This window comes from Carcharhinus amblyrhynchos, chromosome 9 (assembly GCF_965287045.1).
Source record: "Carcharhinus amblyrhynchos chromosome 9, sCarAmb.v2.hapA, whole genome shotgun sequence".
Taxonomy (NCBI): domain Eukaryota; kingdom Metazoa; phylum Chordata; class Chondrichthyes; order Carcharhiniformes; family Carcharhinidae; genus Carcharhinus; species Carcharhinus amblyrhynchos.
In genome coordinates this window covers 58,073,457-58,092,455 of record NC_137332.1, presented here as the reverse complement: position 1 = coordinate 58,092,455, position 18,999 = coordinate 58,073,457, and the positions used below count along the sequence as shown (strand labels likewise).

General features: G+C 43.3%; 1 protein-coding gene across 1 annotated transcript in view; it reads right to left on the bottom strand.

The window, feature by feature from the left end:
• Positions 1-18,999, bottom strand: part of axdnd1 (axonemal dynein light chain domain containing 1) — a 179,958-nt gene that overhangs the window by 90,381 nt on the left and 70,578 nt on the right. The window contains exons 13-15 of the mRNA XM_080196753.1: positions 15,200-15,320; positions 13,902-14,003; positions 264-430 (exon numbers count right to left, since the gene is read on the bottom strand). Coding sequence (XP_080052879.1) covers positions 264-430; positions 13,902-14,003; positions 15,200-15,320 — 390 coding nt within the window. The remainder of the gene's footprint in view (positions 1-263; positions 431-13,901; positions 14,004-15,199; positions 15,321-18,999) is intronic.

The following is an 18,999-nucleotide window of genomic DNA, read 5'->3' as shown; positions in this document are numbered from 1 at the left end:
TGAACATGAAGTAGCAGTGACTAAGTTTCAAAAATTATTAACTGCTGCAAAATGCTATGGAAAGTGAAATATTCTACAGGAATATTTTATTGACTATCACAAGTTCTGTCCTATCTGACCTACATAGTAGTGTGTTGGAGTCCAAGAATGGGAAATACTGAGGAAGAAACTCTGAATTTAAATCAGTAGAAATTCGTAAAGTTTTTTTGTTGACTCAGTACCTCCACCATTTTTAATGCATCCCACTGGTTTATAATACTTACCTAATTCTTTGAGACAAATATTTATGCCATTTCTTGAAGTCCTTTAGAATCCCTTCTAGTTTTGCCTGACTTGAGTTCTCTACATTTTCCAGATTTTTCACAAATGTTGTCATCTGTTTTCTCCACTGCTCTGTGATTTCCTGTAGTTTGGTCTGGTCTTCTGCATCCTAATATGGAGTTGAACAGCAAATAAGTTGAAGTTATTTATTAACAGAATCAGATATTGGTAGGTTTTAAAGAAATGAGACTTTGCAAGATTATATTTTACTCATAGCGCATTTTACTCATAGCGATTCTACAAAAAATCAAAAGACAATAGATGATGGGGGATGGGGACAGGGGCCCCTTCAGAATACTGAATGGGAGGGGAAGATGTTCATGTACACCAATGCAGCTCACTGCTTGTGAGATGAGCACAGAATGGGCGAAAAATAACTTTCAGTTCTGTTAAACAGGGCTGTTTTATAAAAGGGGGAAGTTTAACAAGTGGGAAAACCACTCATGTGTTTTAAGGGTTTGGAAAATGTTGGTCACTGCTTATAGTAATAAAGTAATTAAAGCACTTGGGTGGAGCACATAAACATTGAGAGAGATTGATGAAAATGCATGTGTCTTGTTGGTTCATGCTTTGGCTTTGTCAATATCACAGACTAAAATCTGTATTTTGCCAACAGGTGGTTCGTGCCAGCTGATGCAATCATGACCTGCTGATATGGTAGTCATGATCGTGAAAAGGTTCCAAGTGATGGACCTGTCTATTTCCTTTGGCAGCTCTTTCCATTGTGGGATTGTTGGGAACGTCTTTATGCAAGTCAAAAAGAGTAAACATCCCAACACAGACCCCAAGGGCACTCCCGAGAGGACTCTCTGAGTTTACATTGTATGTCTTTTAACATAATTTAGTGTTATCATGCATAGAAAATTAAAGTTAAAATGTAGGATTGGCAAAAGTGTTTCAAGAAAACCACTGTTTGTTCTAGATAGGTAGGAACTGTGTTGCTTGGTGCCCGAGTTCTGTAAGGAAATTTAAAATCAGTAATTAAAAAAAATCACACAAATTGATGTGTCATTTGATTTGACTGAGTACTTATGTTGCACTTTGTAACATGAACTCATTGAAGATAAAGATCTGAGTCTGCAGTTCCAATTGACATCTGTGAGTATGAGTGAACATAGAAAATAGAGCTAACTCAATGATGAGCCTGACATATTTCAAATGTAGGCTGCAATTTTCCAGTCACGTTGTGCCTGTTGTAGATAGCGCTAATCTGAAAAATTGCACACAGGCCCAAATTCAGATTTTGCGCCTGGCACCAAATGGTTTACAATCTTCCTGGTCCCTTTCTGTTAGCCCAAACAGATCTTGACAAGAAAAGGCTGATTAGATGAGATTGATGATTCCGATCACATTAGTAAATTTGGCACCTGATCATCCCCCATCCCATAATATTCTGGGTCGATAGGATTCCCACGACTGAAACATGCTAGGACAAGGGGCTGGCCTTATGTCACTCAGAGAGACATAAATATCCTGAGGGCGGGAGAGAGGTTAATATCTAACTTCCCGTCAGGCTACACTTCACAGTTCATGAACTGACTGCCCAGATGCATGGAGTGTGATAGCATGACAACTTCATCTAGGGCACTCAGATATCCCCGGGATCTTCAAGGACCACCCCAAATGGCCAGCATGGCTCATTGGAGTTAAGGGCTACTCACTGAGGTCATGGCAGATGATGCCAGTGCAGAGGCCTGAAACCAAGACAGAGTCCCACTACAATGAGGGGCACCATCGTTTGGCACAACATTTGCAAGTGGGAGTATAAAGCAGGAGGAGGGGTAAGGGCAAGGGGGAGGAAGCAAGGCCTAGGGTTCAATGAGTGATGAGGCTGTCATTCTAGGATGTCCATCACCATGGGTCTGTCTGGCTCTCACTGTTGAGATTGATTGGGGGGCTGGTAGGAGATTTTGAGTACAGATGGGGAGATAAAAAGACAAAGATAGAAGAGTTGTGGCTTTGAGGTGGAATATTATTTAATGCTGATCATTTACCGTGCCAATTACCCTATCCCTAACTACGGTATCTGCCTTCACCCCTGTCCTCTTGGTTTTTCTAAAACTTCTTAATCTTGTGTGGCCTAACATTACATCTAGGTGACTCCCCAGGATGCACACCAGAGGCGAAGGTGGCCTGCTGTGTTCCACAATCCATGGCCTTTAATGTCCTTGGTGGACGTCCTCTGGACAGCCAGGACCTGGAGGGCCCCATTCGACTTATGGGTATCACTCTGTTTGGTCTGCTGCTCTTGAGATGCACCAGTGTCAGGAAGGGCAGATTCTTAAGGGTTGGAGACCGTCAGGAGGAAGGTGCTAAAATGGCCTTCAGCACTTCCTCCTCCCTCAGCATGCTCATGGATACCTGGGACACTCCATGGGATGGAGGGGCAGCTGGAATGAGCTCCATAAATCTCTGCGTCACTTGATCTTGCTAGTCGCGGACGCCCAACATAGTCTGCACCATGGTTTGACAGTCCTCAGCAATGGGACCTCTGCAACTGGACCAAGCTCTGGAGCTCCTCTGCAATTGCCCTCTGTGACTGGGCCATGCTCTCAAAGCCTGCAACCATGGCCTTCTGCATCTGGAGCATGCTCCAGAGGCCTGAGCCATGGTCCTGAGAGAACTGGCCATGTCTTCAACCCTGCCACCCATGGCTACAAATTCCTGCCCGAGGCTTTCCACTGTGATCACTATCTTTGCAGTATTGGCTTACATGCCACGTAATGCCGGAACAATCTCCTGCACCTGAAGATTGTGGGACTCCTCCAAGCAGCCGCCAGAAAATTGCTGACACCACCTCCTGCAGTTCCAGGCTCCGTCTCTGCATCTCTAGCAGCTTTGAGAGAACTTTTTCCAGCAGCTTGACAGCTGGGGGCCATCTGGTTCCTGGGATCCAGCAGGCTTCTGCCTGCGTGATCTCTTGGGCATTTCTGCCTCTATCTGATGTGCATCAGCAGTTCTGTGGTGCTCACCAGACACTGACACTGAAGCCTGTCTGCTAATTCCACCCACCAAGGTGTGTGTGTGTGTCTCTGCATTGGTGGATAGTGTGGGTAATGCCAGCGACACCTAGTCAATGCTTTCCTTAGAGCTTTCCACCAAGGTGCTAGTGGGGGGCGCAATGGGGGCACTGACTTTTGATGGCCCAACCATGGTTCAGTGCACAGGAGGGACAAGTGTCCAGGCACCTTTTGAACTTGAGATAGGTCATATGGATAAATGTTCTGTAGATCCTAACGTGGTGGTTCCACCTGTTCTCATGGGCACTCAGAGCTCTCTTGTGTGGCTCCCTGAAATCTCCACTCTCCTCAGAAGTGGTAGAGACACAACTCAAAATTCAAATTTCAATAAGCTAATCAGCTCCATGCCGATTTCTGGCATGGAGCTGATTACTCTTAAAATAAAGGGCCTTGGAGACTCACAATCAGCTGGACACTTGTTGCGAATCCCACCAAAGGCTCCCATTGTTGTCTCCTGGCCTGCTGCACTACTCGAGCAGCACAGCAGGCTGAGAGAATCCCGGCCAATATTTTCAAGTTTTGCCATAGTAGCATTGTTTTGAGGAAATGTTTCCAAGCATCAGTTTGAAGTGAATATTCTCATGAAGGTAGTGACCTAAAGGGGATCTCCAGTTAATAACTGGAGGGTCAGAGACTATTCAAGATGAAGTTTAGTTTTTTTTTAATAAATGGACCAAAGCTAAAGGGGGAGTCTTATGAAGTAGGCAGGAAACAAGGATGGAGAGAAATACTAAAGCCCTTAGTGCAATGTGTCAAAAAGGAAAGCGGTTAGTGTTTGGAAATGACTAGAGATAGGAGACTAAGCTAAGGCCAGAAATAAAGAGGTTGCAGAACTTGAGTGTTTTTTTGAAGTGGTTTGCAAAAGAGAAAGTAAAACCACAGGCTGTCAATCAGGATTAGAGTCTGTCAACATTGGGGTCAGGATGAATGGGGTGTTTGAGGTGAAGTAAACCAGTTTTTAGGAAATCAAAATAAGCCCCAAAGGCTGGAGGATGATAGAAATCCATTGATGTGACAGCTGAATCTTTTACAAGGCACTGACCTTGAACTTGTAACAGATCAAAGGCTTCAAGTGCAATGGAAAGGGTGTTAATGATTTCTGCTTGTTGGGAAGCCTCAGCAAATTCAAATCAAAGCTTTGTGCATAGATTAGGGCTGACTGCACAGCTAAGCAGTCTGGAACCCCCTTCCATGAAACTAACATCTCCTCTCTGTCAGAGGACTTCAAAAGGTTTGATCTCATCTGCACTTCTGACAGGGAGAAAGGAAAATCTCTGTTACAGAATGGATAGCCGGGATGATGTAAAATCCTGCTATCCTCAGGACCCTTAAGGATTCTTCCTCTGCAGCCTGGCATCAGCAGAGGAGCAAATGGCAACTGAACTTCCATCTTGAACATTCAATATCTCCAGACAATCCAATCTCATTTGTTTTCAACCAGTCTTGACCAATGAGACAAGATCTGTGACCCTCAGTTATTAAAGCAGGTGATTGTGCCATCTGGTTCCTATACGATATTGTTATTGCAACTGACCCTACTGTCTTCAGCATCTTATACATTTAAGTTGATAAAACGGCTTCTGGACCTTTCCTGAAAGATATCTGAAAGTTTGCTCACTTATAACTGCAGCCATGGCTCCTGTATCATTCTCCATCTTTAGAGAATTTCTGTTAACAAGCAGGGCTATCTCGAAAGGTGATACCTTGTTGAGTTGGACCTGGTGTAGAGTATATAAGTTTTGGACCACTTGTTGGGTTCCTCAGCCAGTTGGTTTAACAGTGTTGCCTTAACTGTCAATTTTTTTTTGTGTACTCTGTCTTGTCTGCTTTACTCTGGGCATCAAGCCTGCAAATGACCCTTCTTCTTGCAGCAAAAACATGTATAATTTTTTACACCAGCACATATTCTGGGAGTGCTCTCCCCAACACCAAATTCACAGTCTTCTGCTGAACATGACAATCTGGCCACCAACCCAGAGAACTTCTGGTTCCCTCACGGCCAAATGGAACCTATACCTCAACACGGTGATTGAAGGTCAGGGTTAAAATGCTCTTTGACCAGTCCCATTATTTGATCAAAAGATCTTGGGTGCAATTTTACGACTTTTTGGCACCCATTTTGTGTGGGAAAATGTTGTAAAATCAGGCATAAGGCGACTAGCAGGAATGGCGCCCGTTTTCACACCTGTCATGATTTTACAGTGCCCGGATTTCTGGTACAGGCAGCCTCTTGCCGGAAATGGATGAGAGATTGATTAATTTACTTAAATTTATTAAAATAGTGTTTTGCGTATGTTTAAGTGAGCTCGGTGCTCAATCGTCCGGGCTCATATGCCTTTACGGCCTCACCAGGAAAGGTGTTCTCCACTTAAGGAAAGCATTTGCTCCCCATGAACAGGAAACAGTCGTATTGGCCTTGCTGGTGAAACCAGAGGTCTTTGAGGCCTCCTGGGAAGACCAAGTTCAAAGTGTGGGTGCCCCTTGGGCAATGCCAGACTGACAGTGACACCCTGGCACTGCCTGCCAGATAGTGCCAGGGGCAGGGCCAATGGGGATAGGGAGATCTACTGCCACTCTGCCTGCTATTGATGGGAAAGGGAGGCTGTAATCTGTCTGGGCGGCAGGGGGGTTGCATCATGGGCTCCCAAACCTCGCTGGATTCCGGGGAAGTGCCGGAAGATTGGAAAACGGCTAATGTTACGCCGTTGTTTAAGAAGGGTGTCAGGCAAAAGGCAGGGAATTATAGGCCGGTTAGTTTAACGTCTGTTGTAGGTAAAATGTTAGAATCCGTGATCAAGGAGAAAATAGCGAGGCATCTTGAGGAGGATTGTTTGATAGAGCAGACGCAGCACGGTTTCGTTAAGGGGAAGTCATGTCTGACAAATTTATTGGAGTTCTATGAGGATGCATCTAAGGCGGTGGATAGAGGAGAGCCGGTGGATGTGGTGTTTCTTGATTTTCAGAAGGCGTTTGATAAGGTGCCGCACAAGAGGTTATTACAGAAAGTCAGGGAGCATGGAATTGGGGGTAGGGTGTTAGCGTGGATAGAGGATTGGTTGTCAAATAGGAGGCAGAGAGTGGGGGTCAATGGGTGCTATTCAGATTGGCGGTTGGTGACTAGTGGAGTGCCCCAGGGGTCGGTGCTGGGGCCTCAGCTTTTCACCATTTATATAGATGATCTGGAGGAAGGAACCGAGTGTATGGTGTCGAAATTTGCTGATGACACCAAGATTGGTGGAACGGCAAATTGTGCGGAGGGTGTGGAAAGTCTGCAGAAGGATCTAGATAGGCTGGGCGAATGGGCCAGGAACTGGCAAATGGAATTTAATGTTGACAAGTGTGAAATTGTCCACTTTGGTAGGAATAATGGTAGGAAGGACTATTACTTACATGGTGAAAAACTGCAGCATGCAACGGTGCAGAGGGACCTCGGAGTCCTTGTGCATGAGTCGCAAAAACCCAGCCTGCAGGTGCAGCAGGTGGTCAGGTGGTCAGGAAGGCGAATGGGATGCTGGCCTTCATAGCGAGGGGGGTTGAATATAAAAGTAGGGAGGTCTTGCTGCAACTGTACAGGGCACTGGTGAGGCCGCAGCTGTAGTACTGTGTGCAGTTTTGGTTGCCGTACTTACGCAAGGATATTTTGGCCTTGGAGGGAGTGCAGAGGAGGTTTACTAGGCTGATACCGGAGTTGAAGGGGTTGAACTATGAGGAGAGGCTGAATAAACTAGGCTTGTACTCGTTAGAGTTTAGAAGAATGAGGGTAGATCTCATTGAGACGTATAAGATGATGAATGGGATGGATAGGATAGAGGTGGAGAGGCTCTTCCCGCTCAGAAAGGACAGTAGGACTAGAGGGCACAGCCTCAACGTAAAGGGGGGGGGGGCGGTTTAGAACGGAGTTGAGGAGGAACTTCTTCACTCAAAGGGTGGTGAATCTCTGGAATTCTTTGCCCGTTGAAGTGGTGGAGGCTGCCTTGCTAAATATATTTAAGACGCGGGTTGATAGGTTTTTGATAGGCAAGGGGATTAAGGGTTATGGGGAGAGGGCGGGAATGGGGAACTGAGACACGACAGATCAGCCATGATCTTATTGAATGGCGGGGCAGGCTCGAAGGGCTAGATGGCCTACTCCTGCTCCTATTTCTTATGTTCTTATGTTCTCCCGCAATTGCAGATGTGGGGGAGCTAGTTGAGGCTGGCTGCAGTAGCAGGGATTTGACAGCTCTCTCTCTCTCTCTGTCTGTCAGACTCCTGCTACTGCTAATGCACATGGGCTGTATCAGAGGTCTGCACACACGCAATACCTCCCTTTACAAGCTGTCTGGCGACTTCTGCCCTGCCCATTGCCTCGCTGGCTAGAAACTGATTAGCCCATCTTTTCAGAGACAGAGTGCATAAAATTGAACTTGAAAACCCTCCCGAAAAATGGATCTGGAACTCTCCCATTTTCAGACTAGCTGTGGGCGGACGGTAGCACAGTGGTTAACTCTGCTGCTTCACAGCGTCAGGGACCCAGGTTCGATTCCTGGCTTGGGTCACTGTCTGTGTGGAGTTTGCACGTTCTCCCCATGTCTGCATGAGTTTCCTCCGGGTGATCCAGTTTCCTCCCACATTCTGAAAGATGTGCTGGTTAGGTGCATTGACCCGAACAGGCACCTGATTGTGGCACAGTAACTTCATTGCAGTGTTAATATAAGTCTTATTGTAACTAATAAATAAACTTTACTTTTTACTTAGAAAAAACCTCGTAGAATTCACCTTTCGTGTCTGGAGCTTCAGGTGATATTATCTTTTGTTAGTTTATTTGTTCATTTTGTTTATTTATTAGTGTCACAAGTAGGCTTACATTAATACTGCAATGAGATTACTGTAAAAATCCCCTAGTTGCCGCACTCTGGTACCTATTCAGGTACACTGAGGGAGGACTTTAGCATGGCCAATGCGCCGAACCAGCACATCTTTTGGACTGGGGAAGGAAACCGGAGCACCTGGAGGAAACTCACACAGGCATCAGGAGAACTGTGCGCGGCAGCAGGACTAACTGTTGTGCCGCCGAGCGCCCCTTCACTTCCTCACCAGGCTGCAAATTAGTGGGCCACAGGCTTTTAGCAGCATCACCTTTTGTTTTTCCTCCATGATAATTTCAGTAGCCATGAAGAAATAACACATCCTTTTGATATACTGCTCCCAGCTCTCAACTTCTGAGTCAAATGACTCTAACTTTCCAATTAAAGGTATCTTAAAAAGAACATCTTTATCTGTTTCTTCTTAGCTTCGACGATCACCTTTCAACCCCTCTAACTGAGCACGGCAATCCCCCAACAACTGATGAAGTCTTTCCTCATTGCCACTGTAATAACCGAAAGCAACTTGATGTGGCACCAACATCAAAAGGTTGATTAAACTAATATAGCTGAATACAAGGTAAGGGTCCAAACAGAAGACATACACAGGTCTACTCTCTTCTCCTCCCTGGATCCAACTGGAGTACCTCCCATCCCAGGGCATACACTCTCACTCTTGACTGGCGCAGCTTCATGCTGGCTGCTCCACTGGGTCCAGCCCAATCACGTTCACCCCTTAAAGGATTCACGATACCACAGTAGCTAATGAAGGAAATAAAACAACAGAGCAGTCCAACAGAAGCAAAGCTGTATTTAGTGGTGCACTGACCATTCCACGTAGTTTTTCTTAACAGCATGTGTAATATTCCAATCAATCTATATCAAGCCCTAAGGGTGCAAAATGGAATAGATATCAAAGTTAACCCAAATCAATTCAAAGTAATGATGGAGGAAAACTTTGTGCTGCCTTTTGATCATAATCATTGTGTATTGTAGCCCTACATTGAACACACTATTAATTAGATTCACACCTCAGCAGCAAGTCAAGATTTGTGCAAAAATAGCATCTCTTAAAGTCACATCTTAAAAGGCATGGTGCTTTCTGGTGTAGCAGGGTCTGGAACTGGTTAAAGCTTTGATGTAAGAACTCTCTCAACACCAGATTAAAGTCCATCAAGTTTATTTGGTAGTAAATTTGTTAGTGGCATTTACTACCAAATAAACCTGTTGGACTTAAACCTGGTGTTGTGAGACTTCTTACTGTGTTTACCCCAGAATAAGGCCGGCATCTCCACATCATTAAAGCTTTGAAGACTAGGAAGAACCTACAAAAATGGCATAACAAACCTGAAAATATACACACTAAGGCACATAAGGAAAATTTCACGTGATGGTGGTACAGTGACAATTTAACTAGACTAGTAATTCAGGGACCCAGCATAACAGAACTCCTTCAGTACAAAAATAAGCTATTCAACCCACTGAGTCTGCAAACTTCAGGAAGAGCATCTTACACAATCCCAGCCCTCTACCCTATCCCTGTAATCGTGTGCATTTACCATGGCTAATCCACCTAACCCATGTATCTTTGGACACTAATCCACCTAACCTGCACATCTCTGCTCTGGAGATACAGGTTCAAATCCCATCAAAGCAGCTAGTGAAATTTAAATTACATTAGTGAATAAATCTAAAATTAAAAGACAATCCCAGTAATGCTGACCACGAAACCACTGTTGACTGTTGTTAAAAGAAAATCTACTGTCCTTATCTGGTCTGGATCACATGTGACTCCAGAACCATGACTATATTGCTTACTCTCAACTGTCCTCTGAAATGGCCAAAGAAGTCACTCAGTTGTAATACACCACTATAGAAATATTGAAAATAAATAAAACCTGAATAAAACTCCAACCTAGACACCAGAAATAAAGACATATCCTACTGATCTGATCCTGCAAAGTCCTCCTTACTAGCACCTGGGGGGAGCTTGCGCTAAAATTCAGAAAGGTGTCCTACAGATTACTGAAACAATGGCTTGACATAACATACTCATTGAATCATACACAACAGCCAACATCCCAGACACCTTCATCACCACCCCTGGGTATGTCCTACAGCACCGGCAGGACAATCCATGAAAGGTGCCAACACAACAGGAGGAGTGACTTGCCCTGGGAATCCTCAGCATTTACTCCAGAATTCGTGAAGTCACAAAGCATCAGATCAAACATGGTAAAGAAGCCTCCTGCTGATTAGCTATCCCCCTCCCCTCATCTGATGAATCCGTACTCCTCTATGTTGAGCACCACATAAGAAGTACTGAGGATGGAACAGAATGTAGTCTAGGTGAGGCCTTCAATGACGATCACCATGAATTGTTCAGCAGCACCACTACTAAGTGAGCGAGCCACGGTCTCAGGAACATATTTGCCAGACTGGTTCAGTGACAGGGAATGAGAAGAGGGAAAAACTGCCCCTCACCAATCTATCTGTAGCAGAGGAATTTGTCCTCAATGTAATTGTTAGGAGTGACCACTCCACAGTCCTGAATTTAAAGTCCCATCTTCATTCTGAGGATATCGTCAATCATATTTTGTAGCACAACCACCGTGCTAAATGGGATAAATGCAGAACACATCTTGCAGCTTGTAACTGAACATCAATGAGGCACTATGGGCCATCAGCAGCAGCAGAATTGCACTGAATCTGTGTCCTTTGCATATCCCTTAATTTACTATTACTATCAAGTCAGGGGTCAATCCTAGTTCAATGAGAGGAGCATATAAACAGCAGTGCCAGACATAATCCTAAATATGAGGTGCCAGATCTAAGCTCTGAAACCCTACCATATCCAGTCAATTAAACAATTAACAGGAGGCGGTGGTTTCCAGAAATATCCCCATCATTAACAAAGGGGGAGCCCATTACATCAGTATTAAAAACAAGGCTGAAGAACATAGAAAACTACGGCACAAACAGGCCCTTCGGCCCATAAGTTGCTCTGATCATATCCCTACCTACTAGGTCTATCTATAATCCTCAACCCCATTAAATCCCATGTACTCATCCAGAAGTCTCTTAAAAGACTCCAACGAGTTCGCCTCCACCACCACCGACGGCAGCCTATTCCACTCACTCACCACCTTCTGAGTGAAAAACTTACCCCTGACATCTCCTCTGTACCTTCTCCCCAGCACCCTAAACCTGTGTCCTCTCGTAGCAACCATTTCAGCCTCTGAGAATCCACCCGATCTATACCTCTCAACATCTTATAAACCTCTATCAGGTCACCTCATCCTTCGTCTCTCCAGGGAGAAAAGACCGAACTCCCTCAACCTATCCTCATAAGGCATGCCACCCAATCCAAGCAACACCCTTGTAAATCTCCTCTGCACCCTTTCAATAGCTTCCACATCCTTCTTGTAACGAGGTGATCAGAACTGCGCACACTACTCCAAGTGGGGTCCGACCAGGGTCTTATAAAGTTGCAGCATTATCTCCCAACTCCTGAACGCAATCCCTCGATTAATGAAGGCTAGTACACCATACGCCTTCTTGACCACATCCTCCACCTGCGAGGCCGATTTACGAGTCCCACGGACCCGGACCCCAAGGTCCTTCTGATCCTCTACACTATGAGTCATACCCTTGATATTATACTCCTTCATCCCATTGGACCTGCCAAAATGGACCACTACACATTTTGGTTGAAGTCCATCTGCCACCTCTGTCCAGTCTTGCATCCTATCTATGTCACGCTGCAACTTCTGACATCCCTCCAAACTATCCACAATACCACCAACCTTCGTGTCATCAGCAAACTTACCAACCCATCCCTCCACTTCCTCATCCACATCATTTATGAAAATTACAAACAGCAAGAGTCTCAGAACAGATCCCTAGGGCACTCCACTGGTGACCCACCTCCATGCAAAAAAAGACCCATCCACAACCTCTCTCTGCCTTCTGTAGGCAAGCCAGTTCTGGTCCACAAGGCAACAGCCTCTTGGATCCCATGCCCTCTCACTTTCTCAAGAAGTCATGCATGGGGGACCTTATCGAACGCCTTGCTGAAGCGAAGATTGAAACAAAAAAAGAGTTTTATGGAAAGGATGTCAACACTACAGGTTGCTAGTGTAGACTGCCTGTTTCCCTGTGCAAATGGCCAATGATTTCATGTGATCAGTCTCTTAAAGGGCCCCATTCCATTGCAAAGCTGCAGTGAGGAAACGCTAGAAATAACATGAATACTCAGCATATTTACCCTGCTAACCTCCCTGCCATTAAGTGGCAATTCAGCATGGCCAATCAACCTAAACTGCAAATTTTTGGACTGTAGGAGAGAACCAGAGCAGCTAGAAGCAGCCCATGCTGATATGGGGAGAATGTGCAAATTCCACACAATTATCCAATGCAGAAATCAAATCTGAGTTCCTAGAACTGTGAGGCAGCAGTGCTTGCCGATGTCTACCAAGATTCCTGACATCAAATAATAATATAGCATTAACATAGATCATAGAAAACTACAATTTGCAACCATCACTCAGATATGCCATGTGTATGATCCATCCAAAACACAATGTCCAACGTTAGATGCAATTCTGTAATTATACAACATTCGCTCAATAATCCTCAGTGTGCCAACAATTACACTGGCAAGCAATTTAAAATCATCGATCAGGCTCATGGTGTGGTACAGTTGTATGTACTGTAAGCTACATATATAGGGCCCTGTTCTTTGCAGACAGAAAGAATACTTACACGTATTGCACCTGTCTAAGCAAATGAAATATGTGATAACCATTCACTGGTTCATTCCGCGGGGCAATGCCTTGCCTGATGTCAAGCTGCCTGGTTTAAATTTTCAAACAATATTTAGCAGTTAATTGTCAGTAATCATTAACTGGTGCATTAGTCATGGCAACAACTCTACCAGAATCCACAAGCCAGCAAATCAGCACTCTCTTTGCATACAGTAAAAAGTTGTTTTCTTTGGCACTGGTATTCTTGCAATTGTCCAGACAAGTGCAAGATGAAAAGCTTCACCAAAATGTATTTTTTTGCAGCAATTCCACAACATGTTCTAAGTATTTCATGAGAAGTTTCAACCATGCCACGCAAAGATACAGATATTGCAACTGGAGTTCAAACTTCATTTAAAACTTAAAAGATTCAAGGTCAAGATTGAATTATTTTATGACAAACTCAAGTTAGTACATGGAATATCCCAAGTTTGTATAACACGTTTTCAAATATTTTCAATGTTGAAACATAAGCATGATTCTTGCAAGCAGCACTAGAAAAAGATATTCAATCCATAAAAGACCTGTTGTACTGTAGCAATGCGATCAAAATATACATATACTTGGAACACATATTTGTGAACAGCAGACACTGATTTATAAAGCAGAAGCTGTGGAGCACTAATAAGTATCAGTAAAATATAGAATGAATAGCATATATTACATGCATTTAAGCTTATACTTAGTGCCTAAAGGATTTATTATTCTATGCCTGATCTTTTAAAAAAAATTCACAATTTTTGCTTCCACCTTCAAGAGTGATATAACAGTTGAAGAAAATTCTGGCACCGGTTATTAATTTTGGTGCAATCTAGACTGAAATTTAATGCGATTTCTAAACAACCTTTCACAAATAAATGCATGGATCAATTGATTCATGTATAAATTAGGTTATTAATTGAAAGAATTACCTTTGTACCAAGCACTACAGCAAAGTGTTGTGCAATTTTAACCCAGAGTTTCTCACTGACTTGGAGATCATGAACCAGTTTGAGACCTTGTTCCTCAATCACCTGCAAAGAGAACAATAAATAAAGATTTCTTATGAAAGATTCAGGATTTCACCAATTTGCAACATTCCGATTACAAAATTGATATATGGCCCAATTACCTAAAATGGAAATATTTGTTTTGCATATTAGCAACTAACAGGTTAACACACTTACAGTCTGACTAAGTACAGGGCGTACATTTGTGTGTTAGTACATTATTTAGTCCCATGACAAATGCACTGTTCATCCTGCAAACAGACACTTCCCAGATTTCATGTTACCCAGTATAAACTTCTATGTTTTGCTTTGATTCTAATATTTGTTATACAGAACAAACTAAAATATCTAAGTAAAATTATAATATGTTTAGGAATATATTTTAACAACTTTGCTCTCTTTTGCTTCATTTACTTGCATTAGAAAAACTATAGCGACAGAAGAGGAATCCAAGTTCCATGTGATCTCTGAGATAACAGCTTCAAATTATATCTTGCCATTGGGATATGGACTTGAATAAAAGACCATTGTGACATTAAGGAAGTGAAATTATTTTTTAGTGGTAAACAAAATGGATAACACCAAATCAGCAGCCTCACTGTTTCTAATTTCCATTCCACTGAATTTGAATGAGGGAAAAATGTGTTTTCTGGCCAATACGCAAAAACAACAAAGAGATGAACATTAAATTTTCCCATCCCACAACTGCCACTGTGAATATTTATAAAAAGGTAGGGAGAATATTACAATTATTTAAGTGAGCTGAGCACACCAAATTTGGCTTACCAGCCCACTAGCAGAGAAGCACTGCAATCTTGCAGTCATTTTTCCTGACAACAGCAGATCTGTTGACCTCAGACAGGATTTTCCAGTCTTGGAACTCAGTTGGAAAATCCCATCCAATGTGTCAATCTGACAAATGCCAAAGCAGCAGAGATGAAAAAGGGAATGGAATTGTGCTGTGTTTGAGTCAGTTGACTCATCGAGGAAGCACATAACTTGCTTGGATAATGGTTTGTAACTTGGAGTCTACAAGGATATACACCATCAAATTGGACAGACAGCTGGCACAGTTGATCAAAATGCACAAGTAGGTGTGTTTAGTCATAGGATGGACGGCAAGGTTTGGTGGGGTACTGAATGGGAGCATAAGCATAAAGTAGAAAGTGATTCAGTTATGACATGTAAAGTATAATGTGCAAACATGCAGCATGATTTACCTTCAATGCAAGGCTGTAAGCTGCTTCAGTCCACCAGTCTTTCTCCTGGGTTAATGCATTCACTTGGGAAATCAATCTTTTTCTCTGCAGTTCATATAACTGGTGATATTCACCCAGCATACTATGGGTATAAAAACAAATGAAATAATTTATTTTCCTCACCTGTAATCAGACAAGGTTTTGTTTGCAAGTTGGAACTGTGTAACAGAGCAATAACATATGTGGTAAGTTCAATAATTCTTGGGCCACTAAGAAATTATGGATGAAGGTTTATTTGAGGAAACGGCAAACTGCAGAACACAGCCATTCAAAAGTCTTTAGCTTGCTTATGACCTCTATTGCCTAATACTACAGAATTGATCGAATGATAAGGAAATTATGAAAATAGGAACCAGCAAATAAAGAAAACAACAGTTTTGTCAGCTCAACTAGTCACAATATCTGCAAAGGCTGTCATAACTATGACTTCACAACTAAAGGAGTGTAATGGGATTTTTAATACTGCAAAAGAAACATCATTTTATTATTACAAAGTTGAAATAATTAAGAATATTCAAAAAGTATGACAGACCACCAGGTTTATTAATGCACCCTCCCATCAGTTAAAGCCTATTCACTGCAATACTTGAAAAAAACCACAACTTGGAAAATGTAGAAATATTGAACACAAAAACAAAAGTAAAACATTTTGGATACAAGCATAGGATTCAGGAGCAGAAGTCAGCTATTTGATAGGATCGTGACTGATCTGATTGCAGCCTCCATTCTACTTTCCTTTCCACCCTATAACTTTTGATTCCCTTGCCAATCAAGAAGCTATCCAACTCGGGCTTAAAAATATTCAATGATTCTCCCTCCATCGTGCTCTGAGAAGAGAATTCCACAGACTAATGACCCTTTGAGGAAAATAATTTGGAATTGAAAATAATAATGGAAGGGGTCCACCAGTTCCCACATCATACAGAAACCACACATCACATGCCCCTCCATTATTCACTGTAGTAGTTTTGAAAAAAATTATTTTTTTTTGTTTTTCAAACGAACTCACCTGGCCTTTTTTCCTTCAAGCCCTTTTTGATATTAAGCCCTAGTAGCTCACTCTGCTTCCCACTCACTCCACTGCCCGCTGTCTACACCAGGCCTCCTTTTAAACCTGGTGCTGATTTAAAGCTGATGTCCCACAACTGCCTGCTAACCACTCCCTCAGAATTCTTAAAGCAGTAAATACAATAAATAAATGCTTTAAACAGTTCTACAAAGAACAAAGTGCTTTAAACTTATTTTAAACAGGTTTTTAACAGGTAAAATCTTAGCTCTCTCTCTGCTCCTTCACTCGTCTGCTCCAGCAAACAATGGAAGGCTTCACCGTGTGGTCAGTTGATATTTAAAGCTGATGGCCCACAACTGCCTGCTAACCACTCCCTCAGAATTCTTAAAGCAGTAAATACAATAAATAAATGCTTTAAACAGTTCTACAAAGAACAAAGTGCTTTAAACTTATTTTAAACAGGTTTTTAACAGGTAAAATCTTAGCTCTCTCTCTGCTCCTTCACTCGTCTGCTCCAGCAAACAATGGAAGGCTTGGTGGTTATTTTCCAGACGTCGCTGGATTCCGGGGAAGTGCCAGATGATTGGAAAACGGCTAATGTTACGCCGTTGTTTAAGAAGGGTGCCAGGCAAAAGGCGGGGAATTATAGGCCGGTTAGTTTAACGTCTGTGGTAGGTAAAATGTTAGAATCTGTCATTAAGGAGGAAATTGCGAGGCATCTTGAAGGGAATTGCTTGATAGAGCAGACGCAGCACGGTTTCATTAAAGGGAAGTCGTGTCTGACAAATTTACTGGAGTTCTATGAGGATGTGTCTAGGGTGGTGGATAGAGGAGAGCCGGTGGATGTGGTCTTTCTAGATTTTCAGAAGGCGTTTGACAAAGTACCTCACAAGAGGTTATTGCAGAAGGTCGAGGGACATGGAGTTGGGGGTAGGATGTTAGCGTGGATAGAGGATTGGTTGTCAAATAGGAGGCAGAGAGTGGGGGTCAACGGGCGCTATTCGGATTGGCGGATGGTGACTAGTGGAGTGCCCCAGGGGTCGGTGCTGGGGCCTCAGCTTTTTACCATTTATATAGATGATCTGGAGGAGGGAACCGAGTGTAGGGTGTCGAAATTTGCTGATGACACCAAGATTGGGGGAACAGCAAATTGTGCGGAGGGTGTGGAGAGTCTGCAGAAGGATCTAGATAGGCTGGGCGAATGGGCCAGGAAATGGCAAATGGAATTTAATGTTGGCAAGTGTGAGGTGGTCCACTTTGGTAGGAAGAATGGTAGGAAGGACTATTACTTACGGGGCGAAAAACTGCAGCAGGCGACGGTGCAGAGGGACCTCGGGGTCCTTGTGCATGAGTCGCAAAAACCCAGCTTGCAGGTGCAGCAGGTGGTCAGGAAGGCTAATGGGATGCTGGCCTTCATAGCGAGGGGGATTGAATATAAAAGTAGGGAGGTCTTGCTGCAGCTGTATAGGGCATTGGTGAGGCCGCAGCTGGAGTACTGTGTGCAGTTTTGGGCGCCGCACCTGCGCAAAGATATTTTGGCCTTGGAGGGAGTGCAGAGGAGGTTTACTAGGCTGATACCGGAGTTGAAGGGGTTGAGCTATGAGGAGAGGCTGAATAAACTGGGCTTGTACTCGTTAGAGTTTAGAAGAATGAGGGGAGATCTCATTGAGACATATAAGATGATGAATGGGATGGATAGGATAGAGGTGGAAAGACTTTTCCCGCTCAAAAAAGACAGTAGGACTAGGGGGCACAGCCTCAAGATAAAAGGGGGACGGTTTAGAACGGAGTTGAGGAAGAACTTCTTCACTCAAAGGGTGGTGAATCTCTGGAATTCTCTGCCCGTTGAAGTTGTGGAGGCTGCCTCGCTAAATATTTTTAAGACGCGGGTTGATGGGTTTTTGATAGGAGAGGGGATTAAGGGTTATAGGGAGAGGGCAGGAAAGTGGAACTGAGCAGCGACAGATCAGCCATGATCTTATTGAATGGCGGGGCAGGCTCGAAGGGCTGGATGGCCTACTTCCTGCTCCTATTTCTTATGTTCTTATGTTCTTATCACTAAAAAAGGAAGGAGGAAAGGGAGACTGGGGATAAAAGTTGAGAAATCATAATTCTCATAGGCACAGCATTACAATGGCTTCTGGGATATGACTCTTCTGGACACAGTTCAACATCACTTCAAAGACAAAGACAAAAAGGGACATCGTCAGTGCTGACAACACCAAGATTTCCTGGAATCTTGAGAGATGAGAAACTTCGATGTTGAGTTTACTGCTTGTTGTTAAGTACGTGCATGACCTCGCTTAATAAATTCCACTTGATTCATAAATTCTCGATATTTGTACCTTGTAGATTGACCCTAGCTTTAGGAATGAGTAGTTTTAACCTTGAAGTTTGTTTAAATTAGAAGGGTTTTATACCTTGAAATCTAAACCTTACACAACTGCAGCATCAACTGTGGATTTTTTCACCACTGCTGTTAAGGACTGCAGTTTTCATAGAATATTTGCAATTAAAAATCCTGGAATCACAATTGCAATTTGCTCACTGCCCCACTGGCCACCCTGTTCCTGACCCTGTACTCTTGTCTACAAGCAGTGAGCAGGCCAGCAAGCAAAGAGCTCAAGGACTGGGAGCAGGGCAATGAGCAAAGTGACAGGTGGCACAAAAACAGAAAATGCTGGAAAATCTCAGCAGGTCTAACAATATCTGTGGAGAGAGAACAGAGCTAATATTTCGAATCTTGATGTTC